General features: G+C 41.1%; 1 protein-coding gene across 5 annotated transcripts in view; it reads left to right on the top strand.

Moving 5' to 3' along the window:
- Positions 1 to 1,294: 1,294 nt before the first annotated feature.
- Positions 1,295 to 19,257, top strand: part of KCNC1 (potassium voltage-gated channel subfamily C member 1) — a 127,134-nt gene continuing 109,171 nt past the window's right edge. For all 5 annotated transcript variants that reach the window (XM_074148398.1, XM_074148401.1, XM_074148400.1 and 2 more), the window contains exon 1: positions 1,295 to 1,864. In XM_074148398.1, the coding sequence (XP_074004499.1) occupies positions 1,295 to 1,864 (570 nt within the window). The remainder of the gene's footprint in view (positions 1,865 to 19,257) is intronic.

Genomic DNA, 19,257 nt, shown 5'->3' with positions numbered 1-19,257 from the left:
AGAGAAGAACCAAGGGTGCAGCAGAAAAAGAGAGAGAAAAAGGTAGAGAAATAGAGCAGGTGTGTGAGACCAGGTAAAGGCGTGATACAGTAGGAAATGCAAACCTCGGGCAACCCTGCTCATGGCGTGAGAAATTTATGCCCGGGGAGATTTGTGAACTTTGCCTCTTTGCCTTTCAGCGAGTCCAGTCCACGAAGGACGGGAACAGCCATGAGTTACTTCAATAGCGCTAAAGAGGGTCACTCGGAGCCGAGTGCGGGGCAGCACCAGAAAGCCCAACGCTTCCCCAGAGGGATCCTCGGTGCGACAGAAAGGCCGGTTACTCGGGACGTGGGCGGAGGGTGAGAGCACTCTTCCTTCAGCCGGGGCTACCGGAGCAGGCATCCCCGGCCCGGCGTCGGTAAGGAAGTACGCGTCGTGGCGGGCGAGGTACCGAGGGGATCGGGACGGTGGCAGGAGTCGGGGACGGCGCCCTCGGGGCGCGGCCGACGCTAGGACCCGGCGAGCGGCGGCGGGGCGGGAGCAGCGCGCCTGCGCGGCGCTGTCCGACGAGCGGGCGGGCTGCACCGAGCCGCCCGGCAGCGGCGACGGCGGCGGCAGCGGGAGGAGCAGCGGCAGCGGCGGCGCCGCGGGTCCCCGCCGCCCGCACCGGCACCGCGCTCGACCCGGCCCGGCCCGGCCGCAGGGGCGGCGGCGGCGCGGCGGGAGGGCAGCGCGCGGCGCTGTCCCTTCAGCACCGGCGGGAAGGGCGCGGGCGCAGCCCCGCCGGACCCCCCCGGGGGCTGCAGCCCGCACCGGCGCCCACCTCCGCCTCCTGCCCGACGCCCTGCAGCCCCGCGCCCGGAGCACCTGTGGGCAGCGCCGGCGCCGCGATTTTTCTCCCTTTTTTTTTTTCCCCTTTTTTGTTTTTTTTTTTTTTTTTTTGTGCTTTTGGCCACGTCCAACCAGGGAAGGGCCCTCCCCCTCCGGCACGTCCCCGCGCCCCGGCACCGCAGCGCCCGCGCTCCCGGAGCATGGCCCCCCCTGCCCCTGCCCCTCCGCCGCGGCTGCAGCTACCACGGCCCCCGAGCGTCTGACTTCAGACGAAGGCGGTGCAGCGCCGGGAGCCACCGGCGCCGGCTTCCCCTCGGAGCGGCCCCCGGGGAGCAGAGCTGGCCGGGGCCCTTCGCCCCCCGCGGGCCTGGATCGGGGCTCGGGTTAGGCACCGACTGCCGCCGAGCAGCCGTCCCATTACGGGCTTGCTGCCTGCCGTGCTTGCTTGGATGAGTCTGCGACATGCCTAATAAGAGACGAGATGGGCCAGGGCGACGAGAGCGACCGCATTGTGATCAACGTGGGAGGGACTAGGCACCAGACTTACCGCAGCACCCTACGCACCCTGCCCGGCACTCGGCTGGCCTGGATCGCCGAACCCGATGCCCACAGCCACTTCGACTATGACCCCCGCACGGATGAGTTTTTCTTTGACCGGCACCCGGGCGTCTTTGCCCACATCCTGAATTACTACCGTACTGGCAAGCTGCACTGCCCCGCGGACGTGTGTGGGCCCCTGTATGAGGAGGAGCTGGCCTTCTGGGGCATTGATGAGACTGATGTGGAGCCCTGCTGTTGGATGACCTACCGGCAGCACCGCGACGCCGAAGAGGCTCTGGACAGCTTTGGTGGGGCGCCCCTGGATAGCAGTGCTGAGGACGGAGACATAGATGGCACTGGAGACTCTGGTGATGGTGAAGAGGAGCTGGAGATGACAAAACGCCTAGCACTTAGTGACTCCCCAGATGGCAGATCTGGGGGCTTCTGGAGACGGTGGCAGCCCCGCATCTGGGCGCTCTTTGAGGATCCCTACTCCTCCAGATATGCAAGGGTAAGCTATGCAATCAGCACCCTCATCAAAACACTCGAACCGCCCCTCTGTCCCACGTCCTCCCAGCATCATCAGGGTTATCTCCACTATCAGCACAGAGCAGCCATCCATGTGTGTAGCCATACAAAAATCATGCACAGGCTCTCAAGCAGGCCCCGTACATGGGGCACGAGTAGACACCAAGGCATGAGTTCATGTACTCATATGTGCGCTTCCAGAGACCCTTATTCTCTAACAGGCTCCTAAAAACCCACAGCCTGGGGCAAGGTACCATTCATGGGCCAGGGAGATCTCCATACCAGGTAATTTCCCTCCATGCACAGAATTTTGCAGTCATCCCCCACTAAAGAGAGACACCTTGTCCAGCTCTCTTATGAGCTAACGGCTACAGCTCTCTCCCCTTTACGAGATGGAGAAAGAATCACAGGAACAGGCAGTCCCTGGGAGACCAGGGGATTTGGAGAGTTTCTCAGCCTGGACTGGAAAGGGAGTTTGTTCCTTTCTCTTTTCTCATACGTACCACGTTAAATATTTATGATCCTGCTTTTCTGAGAATGGGTAATTCAGTTCCTTACTTACCACCTCACTCTGTCTTCTCCCTTGCGGGAAATGCAAAGTATTAATCAGAGAAGAGGGTTCATTCACGTAGAAGGGACAGTGTTTGACAGGTTTCTTGCCTGGCTACTGAAGGACAACTCCTCCTCTCCTGGTGCCTGCGGTTGTTTTGGAAAGGGAATGCACACTGGTGCATTTCACAGCATAGCTGTGGATAAAGATGGTCTTAAACAGTCACTCCACTCCTCTAAATAGGCACCTTTTGTGCTATTACATATGAGGATAATTGTGTTAATTAGGGCCTGATTCTGCTCCTGAAGTAAATGTGGTTTTTTTTCACTTTTGACTTCAGGAGCAGTAGCAGGATTAGCCCCAAAGATACCCATATTGATAAACAGGAAAATAGATGAAGGATAGTGCCTTTGCAAAGAAATTGGTTTGGATAGGTTCTACCCCTCTCTTAAATGTACCTTTGTTACAGCATAATTGCTGCCAGCCTTCAGTAGGGATGAGTGGTGCTTTGGTGTGGGAGGATGATCAGTGTTCCTGAGGAGCATCAAAGAAGTGAGATCAGATTAGGAAGCAAATTGGATGGACAGAAGAAAGAGAAGTGGAAATGCAGGGAGCAGGGACAGGGGAGCTGGTCGTATATGAATGGGTGGTGGAACAGCACCTGCTGGAGACTTTTGGTCTGAGCAGAGATCTCCAGCAGGGAGCCGCCAGGTCTGCAGACTGAATGAATGGAGAAAGCTGGAGCAGAGCCTGGAGTTATATCTTGGTGCATTTCTGAAGATTCTTGTTTGCATACCCTTTGGAGATTTCCTCCCTGAACAAAGAAGTTAATATTTTAAATGAATTCCTTTAAACAGCATGGAGGATAAAGGAATAATAAAATATTTACCATGAGATGAAAGGATGATGCTGTTGAACTGCAGCTTTTTTCCAGCTGATTTCTGCCAAGGGAACGTGGAAACAGGGAGGGAAGGGAAGGCTGGAGGGTATCCTTCAGAAGGCTTGGTTAGCTTCCTTTAATCAAGCTCAATGTTAGCAGTCATTGATTTGAATAGTAGATCTCTCTGGTGTCCAGGAACCTGTTGGTAAAACACATTTCAAGTCAAAGCAGTGTGCTTGTCCCAGACTTTGTGGAATGGTCCCAAAGCCAAATGGATAATGCTGTCCCAATGAAAAGGATACAAACAGAGGCTAGAACACCCTTTTGCTTGGAAGAATTATGGTATTTTAGGTCAAAGGACAAAATCTATAACCAATTTTTAAAGTCTTTGTGATGTACAAGCTGGAGGATATAAACTCCATTTTCTAATTCTCTATGCATCTTTTCATTTAGGAATAGGCATTTTATAAAGTGATTTGGGCTTGTTGGTTGGTTTTTGGTTTTTTTTTGCAGTGGATGTTACACCGCTTATTCACACTTATGTGTGCATACCTGGTAGAGTTCAACCCCTGATTTACCTCTAACTTGTTCTTTCCTTAGAGGATTGTTAAACTAGAGAAATATGAATTCTGGGCAAAGTTGAAGTGTATACTGAATATTTCATGGGTTAAATATGATTCCTTAACTTGTATCTATGGAGACGTAGGCCATATGCATTAATATTTTGCATGTAGGAAGATGGCTTTCATCATCAACACATGCACACACTGTCCATTAAGAAGACATTATAAGACACTTAACATTTTCTAATAAAAGCCATATGTTATGGTTATGGATGTAAAAAAGAGATGGGAGTTTGATTTATGCTCCTGTAACCTATCACAGATATTGCAAAAAGACCTTAAACTCACAATAGCTAATCTACAGTAAAATAATTGATAGCATCATTAACACGTGAATGGTATATTAAAGCAATCATTAGCAAAGTAGAGTGAAGCAGCAAATCCACTATTACCTCACTTTTAATTGTGTTTGCTACTTTCAATTACAAACTGTATTTGTCATGCAAAAATTTAAATTCACATTGCCATTTTGTCAAAAAAAAACACTTCACAAAAAATTGTCATCCTAATTGGATCTGAGACTTAGACTAACAGTGGTTTTTATATACATGTTTGGAGTTTACATATGGCACCAAAATGTATGTCAAAATAACATCTTAATATAAGCATCGATTTACATAACCATCATACACTTGGACAAGTAAAAGGAATACAGTCTATGAACTTTAAGATTAAATGAAAAGCTGCATATCTGAATAAAGCAAGATTTCTCTGGACTATATCTGGTACACTAATTCAGTGAATATTTAGGAACTGTCTATGGAAAGCTCAGCATTTACTCAAATCTAGCCATTCTTGGACCATTTTGATAGACATTGCTTACAAATACAAGTACATTTGACATTTAAACCAGCACCTAACTCATACTAAATTACATCTGTTCTCATTGTAGATGGCCAGGGGAGACTGGAAGAGCATTTGCGTGTCAGGCAAAATCAGCTAACTTTGCAAATTTTGTCTCTTTCTAAACTTGCTTTGATAACACATAAGCTCCCTGTCACTAATCGTTTGTCTTTAGGTGCAACATAGTCAACAGTTTCTTGTTAAAACAATAGTGGCTGGGTTCAGTGAAATTCTAGTTTTCTAAACACTAATGTCTTAAATAAGATAGTTCTTTCTAACAAGGTGAAATACTTTAAAAATTGCATTGTATTCTAAATCAGTAATAAGAAGAGATATCTTGTTTCAAATCACAGATTACCTTTGACACCTACCTTAATAAGATAAATGGGTGTTGCGCTTCTCCATAACTTAAAGAATCCACATTTGGGTAACGGAGGCAAAGTCTGGTACCTGGGGGTCTGAACAGAGTAACAGAGAAGGTGATGGAAAAGATCAGATTTACAGAGATACTGGGTGTACATGCAGACAGACAAGTGGATTTTCAGAAGCATCTGATCAGGCAGCTAAATATCACTGTATGTCAATGGATATTGTGCACCTAAATTCATGAGACATTTCTTTAAAACTTATTAGAACTGTCTTTTTATGCATGGTCAGGCTACTTTATAAATTTATTTTTCATAAGCAGACAGAAAGGGGGAAATAGAGTCACACAGAAAGCTACACAGATACACTAAAGCAGCATATCTGAGAGTTATGTTGTAATGGAGTTCTTGCCTTGTGCACTTCCCTCACAGGCCCCTCAGTACACAAATGTGGGAAATATATTTTCCTAGCATCTTTTCTCCTTTAAATTAATGTCTGGTCATGCTGTTCTTAAACTACCAAAGCTCCCACTGACTTCCTGGGGAGTTTAGCCTGCAGGTATCTAACATCTTTGCCCCCTTCCTTCTCATCCTCCCCAGCAGGATAAGGTTGTGTTTGTGTTAACTCACAGTCATTAGGTTAGTCAGTGCTTGGGAACCAGGAGCTTTCAGCTGAGATTCTGCGCTAGTGCTCACACTCAAATTGGACAGCTAAGCTTCATTAGTGAACCCTCAGGAAAGCTTTTGTAGTCCTTCCACATAAACATTTTTACTGTTTTTAAATAAAAGCTGGTTGGGGTCCTATGGAAAGTCCTCAACAGCTTGACTTGCCATCCTGGCATATGCTATACAGCTCTCAGCTGAAAGCAGAAAGGCTTATGGCAAAACTCTCACCCTTTCTGCGTGTTCTCCCCTCACATCCTGCAGAAGGATCTGCTCTCCTCAGCGGGTGATTTTTGAAGGACAAGTTTCTGACACTGAGAAGAAGACAGGAAAAAGGATAGTGGGGAAGAGAGGAGGAAAAATCTATTCCCCAGGGATTACTTCCAGCTTTCTTTTGTACATTCCAGAGCATTTCAACCTTGCTGTGTTCATTTAAACTGAGTTTTCTCTATATAAATTACATCTCGTTTGTATGAGAAGGCTTATGGGATCCTAGTTCCTGAATAACCATAGTGTCTTAAGGCGTAGAGCGTAGGGTGATTTCTGCTCATCCTTTACCCTGGCCCAGTACAGCTAAGCTCAGGAACTGGGGAAAGTATCAGGGAGTGGGAATAGATACTCATCGTCTTTCACAAGGGGAGCTTATTCTGCAGCCATCTGACACAGGACGCAGGAGTGCTCCACGGACAGTGCTCTGGGGGGTCCCGCCAAGCATGAGCAGATAGGGAGAGAAAGGAGGAGAGCTGCCCCACATACTTTCCCCTACCCACAGGTATTCCCTATTCGCAGGGAGAGATTTCATCAAAGAGGCTCTGATGGAGCTGCTCTCCCACCTTGGGCCTTTCTGCAAGGTGTCCCCTGCAGAGGCATATCTAATCCTGCACTGAAGCTTGCTGCAGTAATTCTCACCATATACTTTGACAATTAACGAGACAGCCTAATTTTAACTGCACGCTGCATTACAGCTCTGGAAAAATGAGAATCTTTCCACATTAAATGAAGTTTCCCCTGCGCTTGTAGTATAATGGAATTACAGACAGACATCTATTAACGACCATTCTGTCATTCATTATTAATATAGTTCCTAAAATCCCATTTAATTCCTATTTTCTCCCATCAAGAGACATCAAGAGACATACTGCAAATCCTTATATAACCCATTAGTAAGCATGGTATGGTCTTCTCTGTGTCCTGTCCAAAGAAGCCTTTGCAATGCCAGCTACAAAGTGTTCACCGCTCACACCAAGTCCCATGTTCGGTCCCTATCGAGTTAGCCAAGGTGGAAGCAGGCACACTCATAAATAACTCAAGAGAATTGTCCCTCTGACTTCAGAAGTAATAAATTTTAAAACCACCACCAAAAAAAAGATCATAGCAGCCGTGCAGGATCATGGCTTCATTGGTTTGAGTAGTTCAGAAACACATATGAAGACATGATGTCTGCCCAGAACATCTTACAATCTCTTTGAAGTCACAACCTCACAGGAGATGAGAGGGATGATGTCATCCATCTGACAAATCTATGGCTGGCTAGTACAGACTTAGCAGTTTTAATTCAAGAAAGGTTTTTTTAATCCATTTGCCTATTTCCAATCTTATTTCTATTATTCTAAAACCTTAAAAAAGAACAGCATCTGTTGCCATTTTTTTTTTAATCTTACTTAATTTTAATGTTTCTAGGTTACAAAATTTACTTGATTTAGCCAAGGCTGTGATTGTATGGATCATACCATCATATGCATACTCATATATATGCCTTCCTATCACTACCACCTCCTACGATGCTGAGTGGGATTTCCATATGAGGAAGGACTTTAAATTAAACCATCCCAAAATACTTCTGAAAATGTAACCTTGGTGCCACTAAAATCAACATAAATTTAGTGGCTGGTTTCAGTATGATATTTGGTCCCTTCTCTCTTTAATCCATCCCTACGTGTTTTCAATTATTTTCTTTGCCCTTCTCCTGACATTTGCTATTTTGGCTTTGGTTAGGAAAAAGAGGCAACAAAATACTGGTATCCTCTGTTGGTATATCATGAGACAAAAGATAAAAAGATCCATGGATCAATTACAGTATTTCTATTTTAGAACATATTAGACTATACCTAGGAAAACTATTTTTCTGTCTTTTCTTTCTGCTGTGCAGTCTAGTATTCATCAGTGTTCATCTTGCTTATTTTTAAAAATAAGTGCCTGATCTGTGTTTATTTATGGTAGTACTTTAGTAAAGTCTATACATATTGCCTTTCTTTTAACATAAGGAAAGATGTTACCAAATCAGCAACAGAGGGCCCAGCCTTACTGTTACTGAAATTCAGTGCCAAAATTAACACCAACTTCAAGGACAGAACTGAATTTTCCTGCAGTGTGGTTGAGGATAGCAAATTAATTGCAGCATACTGCTTTTTTAATAGACACATTGCACATTTCCATTCCAAAGCACTGAAGCACAGTAGATCTTAGCAATTTATTAGGAACATACATATTCAAATATATATTTTCATAATTGTTTAAAGACACGAGCATCTTGAGCACATTGCATCAAAACATAGAGCTCTAATACTGACAAAGCTCTTCATGATCATACTGGCTTTTTTTACTGCAAAGCAATATAGAATACATCCCCATTCAAACCACATGACTTCAATTATTGTTCAACCAAATCATATCCAAGTGCTGTATTTCATAATAAAAAGGGCAAGCAGGGGTATTCAGATTGAAAAATTGGCCTCTAATTGATAATCAAGTGTGTAATTATTTCTCATGCAAATACAGATGGCAAAACTGAGTTTCCATTTTGTATAGACTTGATTTTATGAAATTTCAGTGCATTCTTGGGGGACAAGGCTAATAGGACAGCCATTTTGAGATTTTTGCAATTGTATTACAATGAGCTTCTCACTTACTATATGCTGAATTTGATCTGAGGAAAGAACAGTATTAGAAGGCTGACTTGGCTTTCTCTACCGAATATTGCATTACATAAATATGTGATGCACTCCAAATGGTACACAGGAGTGTTAGGATCGGGTGAAATCAGAGAAATCTATGAATCTATGGAGAACCACCCCCTCCCCCTGGAATATAAAACAAATGCTGTCATTTCTAGAATAATTTTTACATTTCTCTCCTGTGCTCAGTAAGGACCCAGATTTTGCTATCTTCACTCCTACTCTTGTAGTGATAGCTTACTCCAGGAATATCTCCGCTTCCTTTGGGCTGAGAACAAGGTACTAACCCACACGGGTAAAGGTGAAAAGAGCAGGTCCTAATTGATTTTCATTTCTTTCAGATATGATTTATAAGATATAATGGGGGCTCTAATAAATCATACTATAAAAATCATGAATAAATCTCAGTCCAAGGCTTTTTGCAGTGATTGCTTATGATGTAAGACCCTTTAATGACAGTAAGTTAAAATTGCATTGTAATGGCCCTTTGTAAATGCAATAAATCCCCGATTTTAGTGCACTGCAGACAGCCAGCAATGTGTGTGCTGCACACGGGCTACCAACACAGGCACACGCTGCTGGCACACACTTATGTAATTTTGTTGATACTTCAGGAGCAGCAGTACATCTTAGCACTGCTAGATTTACTTTGAGAAAATGTTTGTTTGGTCAAGACCATTGTGGTGTTGTGACCGCATGAAATGGTTTAAAATATCCTACTGGCTTTTTGCTTGAAAATCTGGGAAAGAATGTCCCTTTCAAGAAGCAGTAAGATGGATTATTTTGTTTTAAATAACAAAGGCAAAAGCTTTAATTTACCAGAGAAAAATATGAGTTAAAAGAGGCATTTTGGTCTGCATGACCAAACTGAATCCATCTACTTTCCTGAATTTCCTGGATCATCTACTACTCAGCATTCACAAAAAAAATTAAAATGTGCACAGAAATACACCAACAGAAAAATAGCTCCTTGTTTCAACTGCAGCAGAATCCCTATTCCTGCCCACTTTGGCCCTCCAAAAACACATTTAAAACATTACCTGCATTTCCCCATTCAAATGCAGAAAGATCTGGTCAGTTCAGGTCGCTTATTATTTGACATGCATCAGAAATTCAGCTGCAGATTTCACTTTGAAAATTCATTCCAATAACCCTGTTCTGTTTTTCAGTTTGGATTCTTGTAGTCCTCATTATGCTGGACCAATTGACAGGTATAGATGGTGGAAGCCAGTTTTGTCATTTACTGTTATTAATTAAATGAAAACCTTCAATCAGAATTATTCTAATTTGACAAAAGACTTCAAAAATAGGGAGCAAGCCCTAAAAATGATGAGCACCTACAACCTCCGGTGGAAGGGAGGTCATGTGTTATAGCAAAAAAGGACATAGGCAAGGAGTTAAGAGACCATCAGTAAAATCCCACCCCACCTCATAGGGCAACTGCCACAGCTCCCACTGCCTTTAGTGGGATCCAGCCAGAGACCCATGCAGACCTATTTCAAGCAAAATTTTTCAGGACAAGGACAATTGTGTAATTGCCACAATACTCAATGGAAAAGGGCTTGCCTTCACAGCAGCCTCTGATCTTTACTCTAAAAACATGACAACATGCTATCAGCCACATCGTGCTATTCCTGTTTCTTTTTTTAGCTTGGATCTCCCCATTGCTTATAGTGTGGAGTTTTGCAAGAAATCTAGTGACAGAACGTCTTAGCACTTCTTGGGAATGTGTCCCGCATGCAGCAGAACTGATTTTAACTCAGGCTTTTTCAGTAAAGCACGTTGTAGGGACAAATCAAGAACAACCTAACCATGCTATGATAGCTCAACCAATACCAAACTGAGTCAGCTGCTGGGGGTGGTGGTGGGAGTGTTTGGTTTTCTTTTTTTTGGGGTGGTAGCAGATCAGCTTATATCTGAATTTTGCTTAAGCGATACTGAAATTTAGTGTTCAGCTGATAGGAGTTCGGTGTTTATCCTACCAAGAAGTCCCAAAAGTCCTAGTGATTTTATTAAAAGACCTAATGTAAATTTCAAAACTCTATAGATTACTTGAAATGTTAGTTATGTCTAAGCAGCAGGAAATCAATAGTGCAAAAGTGCATTCACTGTTTTGGAGAATCTGCTCTGCTAAGAAAAGAAGCTCATTTTACCTTTTAAGTGTCAGTGACATGAACTAATGGCAAATGAAAAGTCTGAAATTCAATAGCAATTCTATAGCATTTTCAACTCCAAAACACAAATTTATCTTCACTTATGCACTGCCATCAGCTACAGCAACTCCTAAAACTGCACATTTACTGTTCTTAAAGGCTATCTTAGCAAGGACCGAGGGGTAAGCCTTTGTTCTTATTAGGTGATCTTTAACATTCATTCAGAACAGTCCACACGTCTACAGAAATATACACAGATCTGCATGGTATGAATTTAATAGAAACCAGAAAAAAACCCGAAACCCTAAAAGAAGCCCAAAACCTGAGATTTGGACAGATGATTGCAAGCAACTGAATTAATGCAGCTCATCAAGTGAGCACTTCTTAGGAGATCTAAAATCTTTATTTGTGCACCCCACTTGCACGGGTGCACATACGTTAGTTGTGAAGCATCCTCTCAGGGGTTTCAGCTAGCATCTACAGCATGCCAGTAGTATGAAGGCAGGCCATGTTCGTGTAGCTTAGCAAATGAATATTTGCAATGGCACAAGCACACAAACAGCATGTTATATTACCTCATTAAGCCAAGTCATTTGAGTATGCTTCAGCCCTTCTCATTTTCCATGAATTTTACTGTGTGTGGAATCATACAAGACATTTAATTTTAGTACGTCATATTCAAAATAGGAAAACAACTTTTCTCAGGTTACTTGCTTTGCATTATTTTGGCTCTCCCTTACTACGTGCTTATTGCAGTAACTAGCACAATAAGGTTATAATCTCTCTTGACATCTCTAAATGCTATTGCCATAAAACCAGCAAGTTAACAGTAAGCATCTCTGGGAAAATTTACACTATACTCAGATGCAGTGTTTCCAAACCAACCTGGACTGGAGCTGAAGATCACCCAAATCTATGATTCTTCAAAAGATGCGTTATGTGTATGAGCTGTGCCAGCCAGTGCAAAGACAGCAGGGATGGGCACCAACCATCTCTCCCTGTTAGTTCCTACATCTTCACTTCTGAAGCCTACCTACATCTTCACTTCACATCATGAAAGGATGTAGCCATGTGAGTTCAAACTTACCACTACTAAAACACTAACCCTGCAGATGTCATTTTTTTTTTAAATGCGTATTAAAATTTCCCAGTGACTACAGTATTGTTTCTGCCTGTGCCTGGAATTGCTTCAGTATCGTTGGCAACTGCCTTATATCAAAGCCTTGTTAAAGCCTGTAATTTTTCTTCACTATAGCCCTTTAAGTATACTGGCCGAATAGACACTGCATATAAGCTATTTTCAAAAACAGACTCAAATGAAAACACGAGATATTAGTACAGTGAAACAGTTCCCCGGATGCAATAATCCAGTGAATACATTTTTTTGCTTAGAATGTGAAATTTCAGGTTTAAATATTTTCCTCCAACTGCAGGATTTCAAATTTTCATCCATCTCTGCTCAAGTGACTTCCCAACTTCAGACAGCTGTATAATCCGGGCAGTTAGTGAAGTTGCATGAGGAATTCACAAATTAGTATGTTGGGTATGTGGCAAAGCAGCATTTCCCAATAATGTTCCTGTGTGGTAATTCTGGGCTACTGGTAATTCAGCACTACTAATAGCAGAAAACAGATATATGCAGTGACGTTGTCAGAGACAGCACAACTTTAGCATGTGACAATGTTAATTTTTTATTTTCAATCACTCACTAGTTTGAAGCTGGTTCCTGTTAGGAAATAACTGTATGTTGTCATCATGAGATTGACTCCAGGATGAGCCACCTGCAATGATTTAGTGATGTCTGTGCAGCCTCTATGGAGAAGGAATGTACAAAACACAGAAAAAAGTATGAGATGATACACGGTAGTAGATGATATGCAGAATTAGCACTTTTTCACCCCAAAGTCCGAGCAGTTCTGCTACACTGGAAAGCGAGCTCCCAAGTCAATGTAAGAACACAACACATAATTTGTTTTGAAAAGACCTACATTTCCCACGGCTATCAATGTGTCACTTTTCAGTCATGCCATGTAAATACAGCATTCTTAAAATCTTTGAAGGCTGCCTTTTCATCAATATTTTAACATAAACATTCTTTTAATTTAAATGGAAATTGATCACTTACATTTTATTACTTTTTAATATTTCAAAGTGCATTAACACCATTAAAGGAAAGCGATCTAAATTAAACTATTGCCAGGATAAATTTAACTTGGAAAAGCATTAGAACAAATCTTTGCAAGATTAAGGCCTTTTACAGCACGTATGCTTTAGCCCTGGCATTAACAACCAACACAGAAGTGATCAATAAACATTCTAGCTATTACATTCACTGCCTTCATGATACATATAATACTAGTTCAAAACCTTAGTGGAAACTGTGAAGGGTATATTGTTAAATATCCCTCTCCACTGTAATTTACCTTATATATAGTAGTCTTGCCAGGGGCTCTAACGAAGCAGAGGCAGTTTTGCAGTTTTACCATCTGTTGTCAAATCTACTCCTGCTCTAACTGAAACACAATTGTATTAGAATTTAGAAGTGACAAATATTGAAAAAACAATTTTCTTTCATTGTTTAAATAGCTTTGCTGTTCAGTCTAAAGAACAAAACTTTTGGACGATAAATAAAACATTTTTAAAACTGATTTAATTAAAAAACAAGATATAGCACAGGAATAATGATAGAGTTGTTCTACATAACTACAACACAACAAAGAGGTATAAATAAGAAATCATGTTATATTCTACAGCCTTTGGATTCAGATTCTGATTTAGGGTAACACATACTATTTTTATATCCTGCAGAACAAAAAGATGATCAACAAAAATCCCCTTTAAAATATAAATGGCATTGAAAATTTTAAAAATGCTACATCTGTGCTATCTAATATAGGACCATAGGACCAAACTGTAGAGTACTCAGGAACTGAATCCTCCTATCCCTCTTTCCATCCTAAGTAAGGACCTGCAGGGTAAAAACTGCAAAGAACACTACAGTTTAGCTTCACTTATGTGCAATGGACTAAAAATGAATACTTAATATTTATATGAATCATTGTCAGTGTCAAGTAAAATGAAGCTTATAAAAATAGAACCAAATCAGGGAATGAGTTTTAAGACTCAATGGGTAAATGCTTCTTTACGTACAGTATTATTTATAGATATTTTTCTAATCTGTTGTGTCATCCTGTCTCCTAAATTATTAGAAAGGGGAAAAGGAGGGACTACGGCAAGAGTAATCTTACTGGGGAATGTGGCAGGAATATAAGCAAAGGTCAGGAAGTTTGGAGCTGTGTTCCTAGAGCTCTTGGTCTTTGTATGTTCTACAGGAAAACCATTCCAGCCTATTTTGTAATTAAATATGTACATTTTTTTAACTACTCTCTTGCAACAAGAGGAATGGTGTTTTCAAAACTGTGTTTGGCATCCAAAAGGCTCACTACCGCATCAGAAAACATGCTGAAAACAAGCTAATCACAAGCAGGTTTTTAGTCATTGGGCTAACTCCCACATCAGTGGTCCTGCTAAGCCTTGGACACCCTGCAGTAGCAAAATTCCTTTTTAGATATAAATGTTGATCTCGCAAAGAAAGAAGGTCACAACAGGAATTTCAGCACCAGAGCCTGATTTTCATAGCTCCCCTTGAAGTCAATGACAGCTGCAGGTGGTCTCTTCAGGTTGATCCCCAAAGATTCTTAAGCTAGGCATTGAACACTTTAAAAAATGTCACTTGTGATAGCTTTGTGCGTCTATTTATCATCATCTGATAAGGAGACTGCCATTACTATTATTTCCCTGCATCATGAAGGTTCTGTGAGTCTTAACTATTTATGAAAATACTTTTTAAAACTTCTACAAAAAGGACTAGATTTAAACAAAATATCATTAGAATTTTAAACACGTATTCAATATAGAAGTGCAAAATACTCAAGACAATTAGGATGAAAGCCACCTTGTAAGAAAATTCAAAGGAAGTGCGCCCATCCACAAAGTTTCTGCTGGTTTCTTGCAAATAGAGGAAAATTGTCTTTCACATGTAGGAATCTGAGGAGGTCATCCTTATTTTCATTCTGACAGGAGGTGGAGAACTCTGCTATGAAGCAATTAAAGCCATTTGTTCCCTTATGCAGAGACTCATGTTACACAACCTCCATCAGACAGGAATTAAAACTGGGTAAAACAGGCATCTACTCTGTTCCCTGGATCTACATGGTTATGGAATAGTCCACAGGGGGACTATGTATCCACAGGCTTTTGTTTTGATCATTCAAGTACCAGTTTTATAAGCACCAATATGAAGTACTTTTTTGTACTCTCTTTGTCCAGGCAGGATTTCAAAGTAGCTGTGTGTCTCCTGAGAACACCACACAAAACTGCTCTTTGATTTTATGAAATTTCCCACAAATATAAGTTTTTCCTGCTCTGGACTTCAGCAGCAAGGTCTAATTCAGACCAGCAAGAAATTTCATCTAATCTCTTTTTATCCTGATTGTCCTATATCTATTTTAGATATAAGATATACACATTTACATGTATTTTAATTACAGGAATTGCAGTAAATTTTAGCAGAGATTCTAAACGTGAATGTTAGGAACAACAGCTCTTTTTTTTTTTTTGCCACAAGGATATCTGACTACATTGTTCATCCCAATAGCCAACCAGGTTTCATTTAGCAATGGCAGTCTATCAGATGTAATTTCCACACACAGTAGCTGTGAGCACATCATTAATTCTAGTAACTGCAAAACTTCTAGCAGAAATCCATTTCCGTAGCATCCCTTGCTCCTCACTTTGACAACTTTAGCGAAAGAATAAAAAAAAAAGACATTTCTACTATGAGCTTGTACGTGACTGTCCAGATACAGCAGTAATTTGCTCTAAACATCTTCCTACAAGAGCTGTAATGTACACAGATGGCAAAGGGCTCAGAAATACGTTCAGAAAGATGCAGCAGACAACTTACGTGTGGCAACTACGTTCACAAGCCCTGTACCATGTTTATTGAGAGACCAGAAGCTGTATTTTGAGAGGCATATCAATAAAGATTTGGATACAAATGGAAAAAAAATATATTCGCATTCAATACCTGCACTGCATATGATACTAGCTGTAATCAAGAAAAATTTCAAGAAGACATGAAACTATCAAGCTGCATAATTTCTGCTAGTGCTCACTGCAAGTGCTCACCGCAGTCCTGCTATTAAAATGCCCACAGGCCACAAAAACGCTCTTAAGTCAACTCACTAGCCCAAATTACGAATTCTTCTAGTTAACAAAACTCACCACAGGCTTGCAGCTCAGGGTAGAATTAATTTTTTCTTAAAATACACCTACCTTTATCAAACTGCTCAGTAGTCACTCATGGTTTTGAATCTCCCATTTTGCTGAGGCAGTGATTTTATTTTCTAAATACACACATAGAAAAGGATGAGCCAAAAGCAAAGTCACTATGCATGTCTCCAGCCCTTCTTTAACATTTATTCCATAGCCTTATTTGTCTTTCAAAACCTGCTACTCATGAGGGTTGCGAGGGAGGGAAAAGGTTGATGAATTTTTTTGGGGGTGTGTTTTTGGAAACTTTGCAGTTGATGTTTAGGAAGCCTTCTCACAATGCACAGACTTTTTGGCTAAGAAACAGGTTTTGGAGTATCAACAGTATTTTACGTATTCTGCAGTTTCAGATCTAGAGCTAGTCAAATAAACATAGATACATTTTCTTTTTGGCAAGAAAAGATCTTTTTTTTTCCCTCCCATTTCTCCCCCTAGTCACAAAGAAGGTTTATTCATAGTTTCTTGCCTTTCTCCATGAGAAAAATCCCAAGGTTTTTTTTCCCTCAGTATGAGTTTCTTTTTCTCCCTCACACTTAATAACAAAGTGAAAAAGTAAAATGGTATTCTGAAAGAAAGAACAAACTAGCAAAGTTTAAGAGGGAATGACTGAAAGATAAAAAGCAAAGAATTTTCTGCATAAAATTTTGCTAAAATGTTTGGATAAGGAAAAAGCCTTGCGAGTTTGAAGTCTGTGGGACAAATATGACAGATTTTGTTAAATGTTTTCAAGGGAAAAAGAATCTCTTTTTTCCAAATTGCTTTTATAATTTCCATTGAGTTATTTACAAATACACATCTTCTGCTTGCAGCCCTTTGGCCTGTTTAAGGTGGGGTTTTATTGTTTATTTGTTTTTAAATCAGTTGAGAATAAAAACAGGTTTCTTTGTAGATCAGAAAAATACAAGCTTGCTCACAATTTTTTTTTCAAATGATTCTCAGCCTGGCTCTGTGTTTCTCTAGCCCTTTCTGGACAGGAAAGTACTCTTCCTTTTAGAAGGATCAACATCTTCCTGTCCTTCTGATTTTTCCTCTTTCACCCAGAGGCTGTGGCATCAATTCTGTTTTTTAAACAACATTTTAATTGTTGTTGGATAACTGACCTCCTGCTCACAGAGCATGGGATGCTACGCTGTGGAGGAACTGCAGTCATCATCAGACATTAGAAGGACATTCTCTTGAAGCAGAACTACAGAAAAATAGTTCCAATATAAGCAATGAGAAGGAAAATGCCTGGAGTAGGGTGTACTAACTGTAAACAGCAGATGGGAGGAGGCTTCAGAATTAGAAGAACAAATCACTGTGGGGAGAGGGAAGTCTCACCCTTCAATGTTCACTAGACATTGAAGAACAAATAGTGTTGAGACCCTGGAAAGGGAATGTAGGATGACAAATCACCAGCCTACCAGTGGAGAAACAAGACTGTCAAGAGCTTGAAATCTCAGTCTGTGGCAATTTACAGCAAATCCTTTTCCAGCAAGGTGAGACCAACCTAATCAGAATAATTCAAATAAGTTAGCAATATACCAGTAGATTCTGCATGTGCTGCAAGCAAGAAAGCAGCCCTCACAAGAGCCCAGGAAGAAGGGAATTTGCAGTAATAGATTTTGTGGTCAAAAGAGCACATTTTGCTCTTTTGAGCTTGCCAAAGAATAAAAAAAAAAAAGGGTTAGGTTCTCAGTGAAAAGCCTCATGTATTATCACCAGTGCTAGCACTGGAGAAGCCTTTGCTGTAAGCACATTTGAGGATTTTGGACGGCATGTTCTGATGCACTCAGTTTTTTCTGTGGCCGGTGAAGGTCAAACACCTTGATTGCTGGCATAAGAGCTTGGCAGGGAAAAAAAAAAAAAAAAAAGAAAAGAAAAGAAAAAAAAGGCCAACTTAATCTCTTTAAGAGCTCTAGGACAGAGACTTCAGCATTCCAATCTAGCCAAACCAGCTTTGCCTCTTACGAGTCCTGCACAAGAATTATGGCCTTCACCACACACACAGACTCTTTTCAGCTGGGATCCAAGACTAAATGGGATTTCAGGAGAAAACAACAAATGGCTTAATAAATATATAGGGCACTTGCGGAGGTGAGAGGGAGCCGCATGCTCTTGCTCTGTTAGATGCCGTGCAAGTTTTGGTGGCAGTCAAATAGGTACTATTCTGGGGGTGATTCTCATTGTGAATTAAATCCATGGGACAATTAGCACCCCTTTGCCCTTGTTTGATCACACCAGTTGAAAAAAAGAAGTCTAGAATAAACTGGCAATCTTTAATTGAGAATATATGCTGCCTAATATATTCTGTTCACTGAGGACTCCAATATGAATATATGCTTAAGATTCAGTGGCAGATACAGCGATGGAGCTGAAGCAACAGGGAGAGATAAGGTAGCAGACAGAGGCGGTACGATCTTGTGTTGGAAGCACAGGAACGAACCAACTCTTGATCTGACTTCAAATGTGAACTCTAGCGAGTCACAACTTCTTGATAGTGATTTACATCTACAATCAGGATAACAGAACATTATTTATCTACCTCTTCTAAGTATTGTGGAGATTGATTAACATTTGCCCAGTAATGTGTAGATAATTTGAGATACTGGATGAATTTCCAATTTATTTTCCAGCATATGTTTGCTTTAAGCAGGTGAAGTGAGGACATCTTTTTGACACAGAATGAACTAAAGTTTTTCTCAAAATAAATCAGAGGGATCAGAAGGCAATCTTATCTTTGCTTCATTCTGATTATTCAGCATTCCTCAATAAGATTGACAGGAAATGAGAAAGCAAAGCTTTTGTGAATAAGGGATGTAAAATTTAGGAACATTTAACACTGTATCTACAAAAATGTTTCTAAACAACAATTAAAAATGCAGAAGAAACTTTTTGCTCTTTCAGGCCAGTAGAACATGCGTAACAGGTTACTGACGTATCTACTAAATAACTTTTAATCAAATAATGACAAAATTTAAAAATTAAATACGTATATCCCCAAACAGACATTTTCAAACAAAACATGTAAA

This window comes from Numenius arquata, chromosome 6 (assembly GCF_964106895.1).
Source record: "Numenius arquata chromosome 6, bNumArq3.hap1.1, whole genome shotgun sequence".
Taxonomy (NCBI): domain Eukaryota; kingdom Metazoa; phylum Chordata; class Aves; order Charadriiformes; family Scolopacidae; genus Numenius; species Numenius arquata.
Note: the sequence above shows the minus strand (reverse complement) of the source record. Positions and strands in the feature narration are given on the sequence as shown.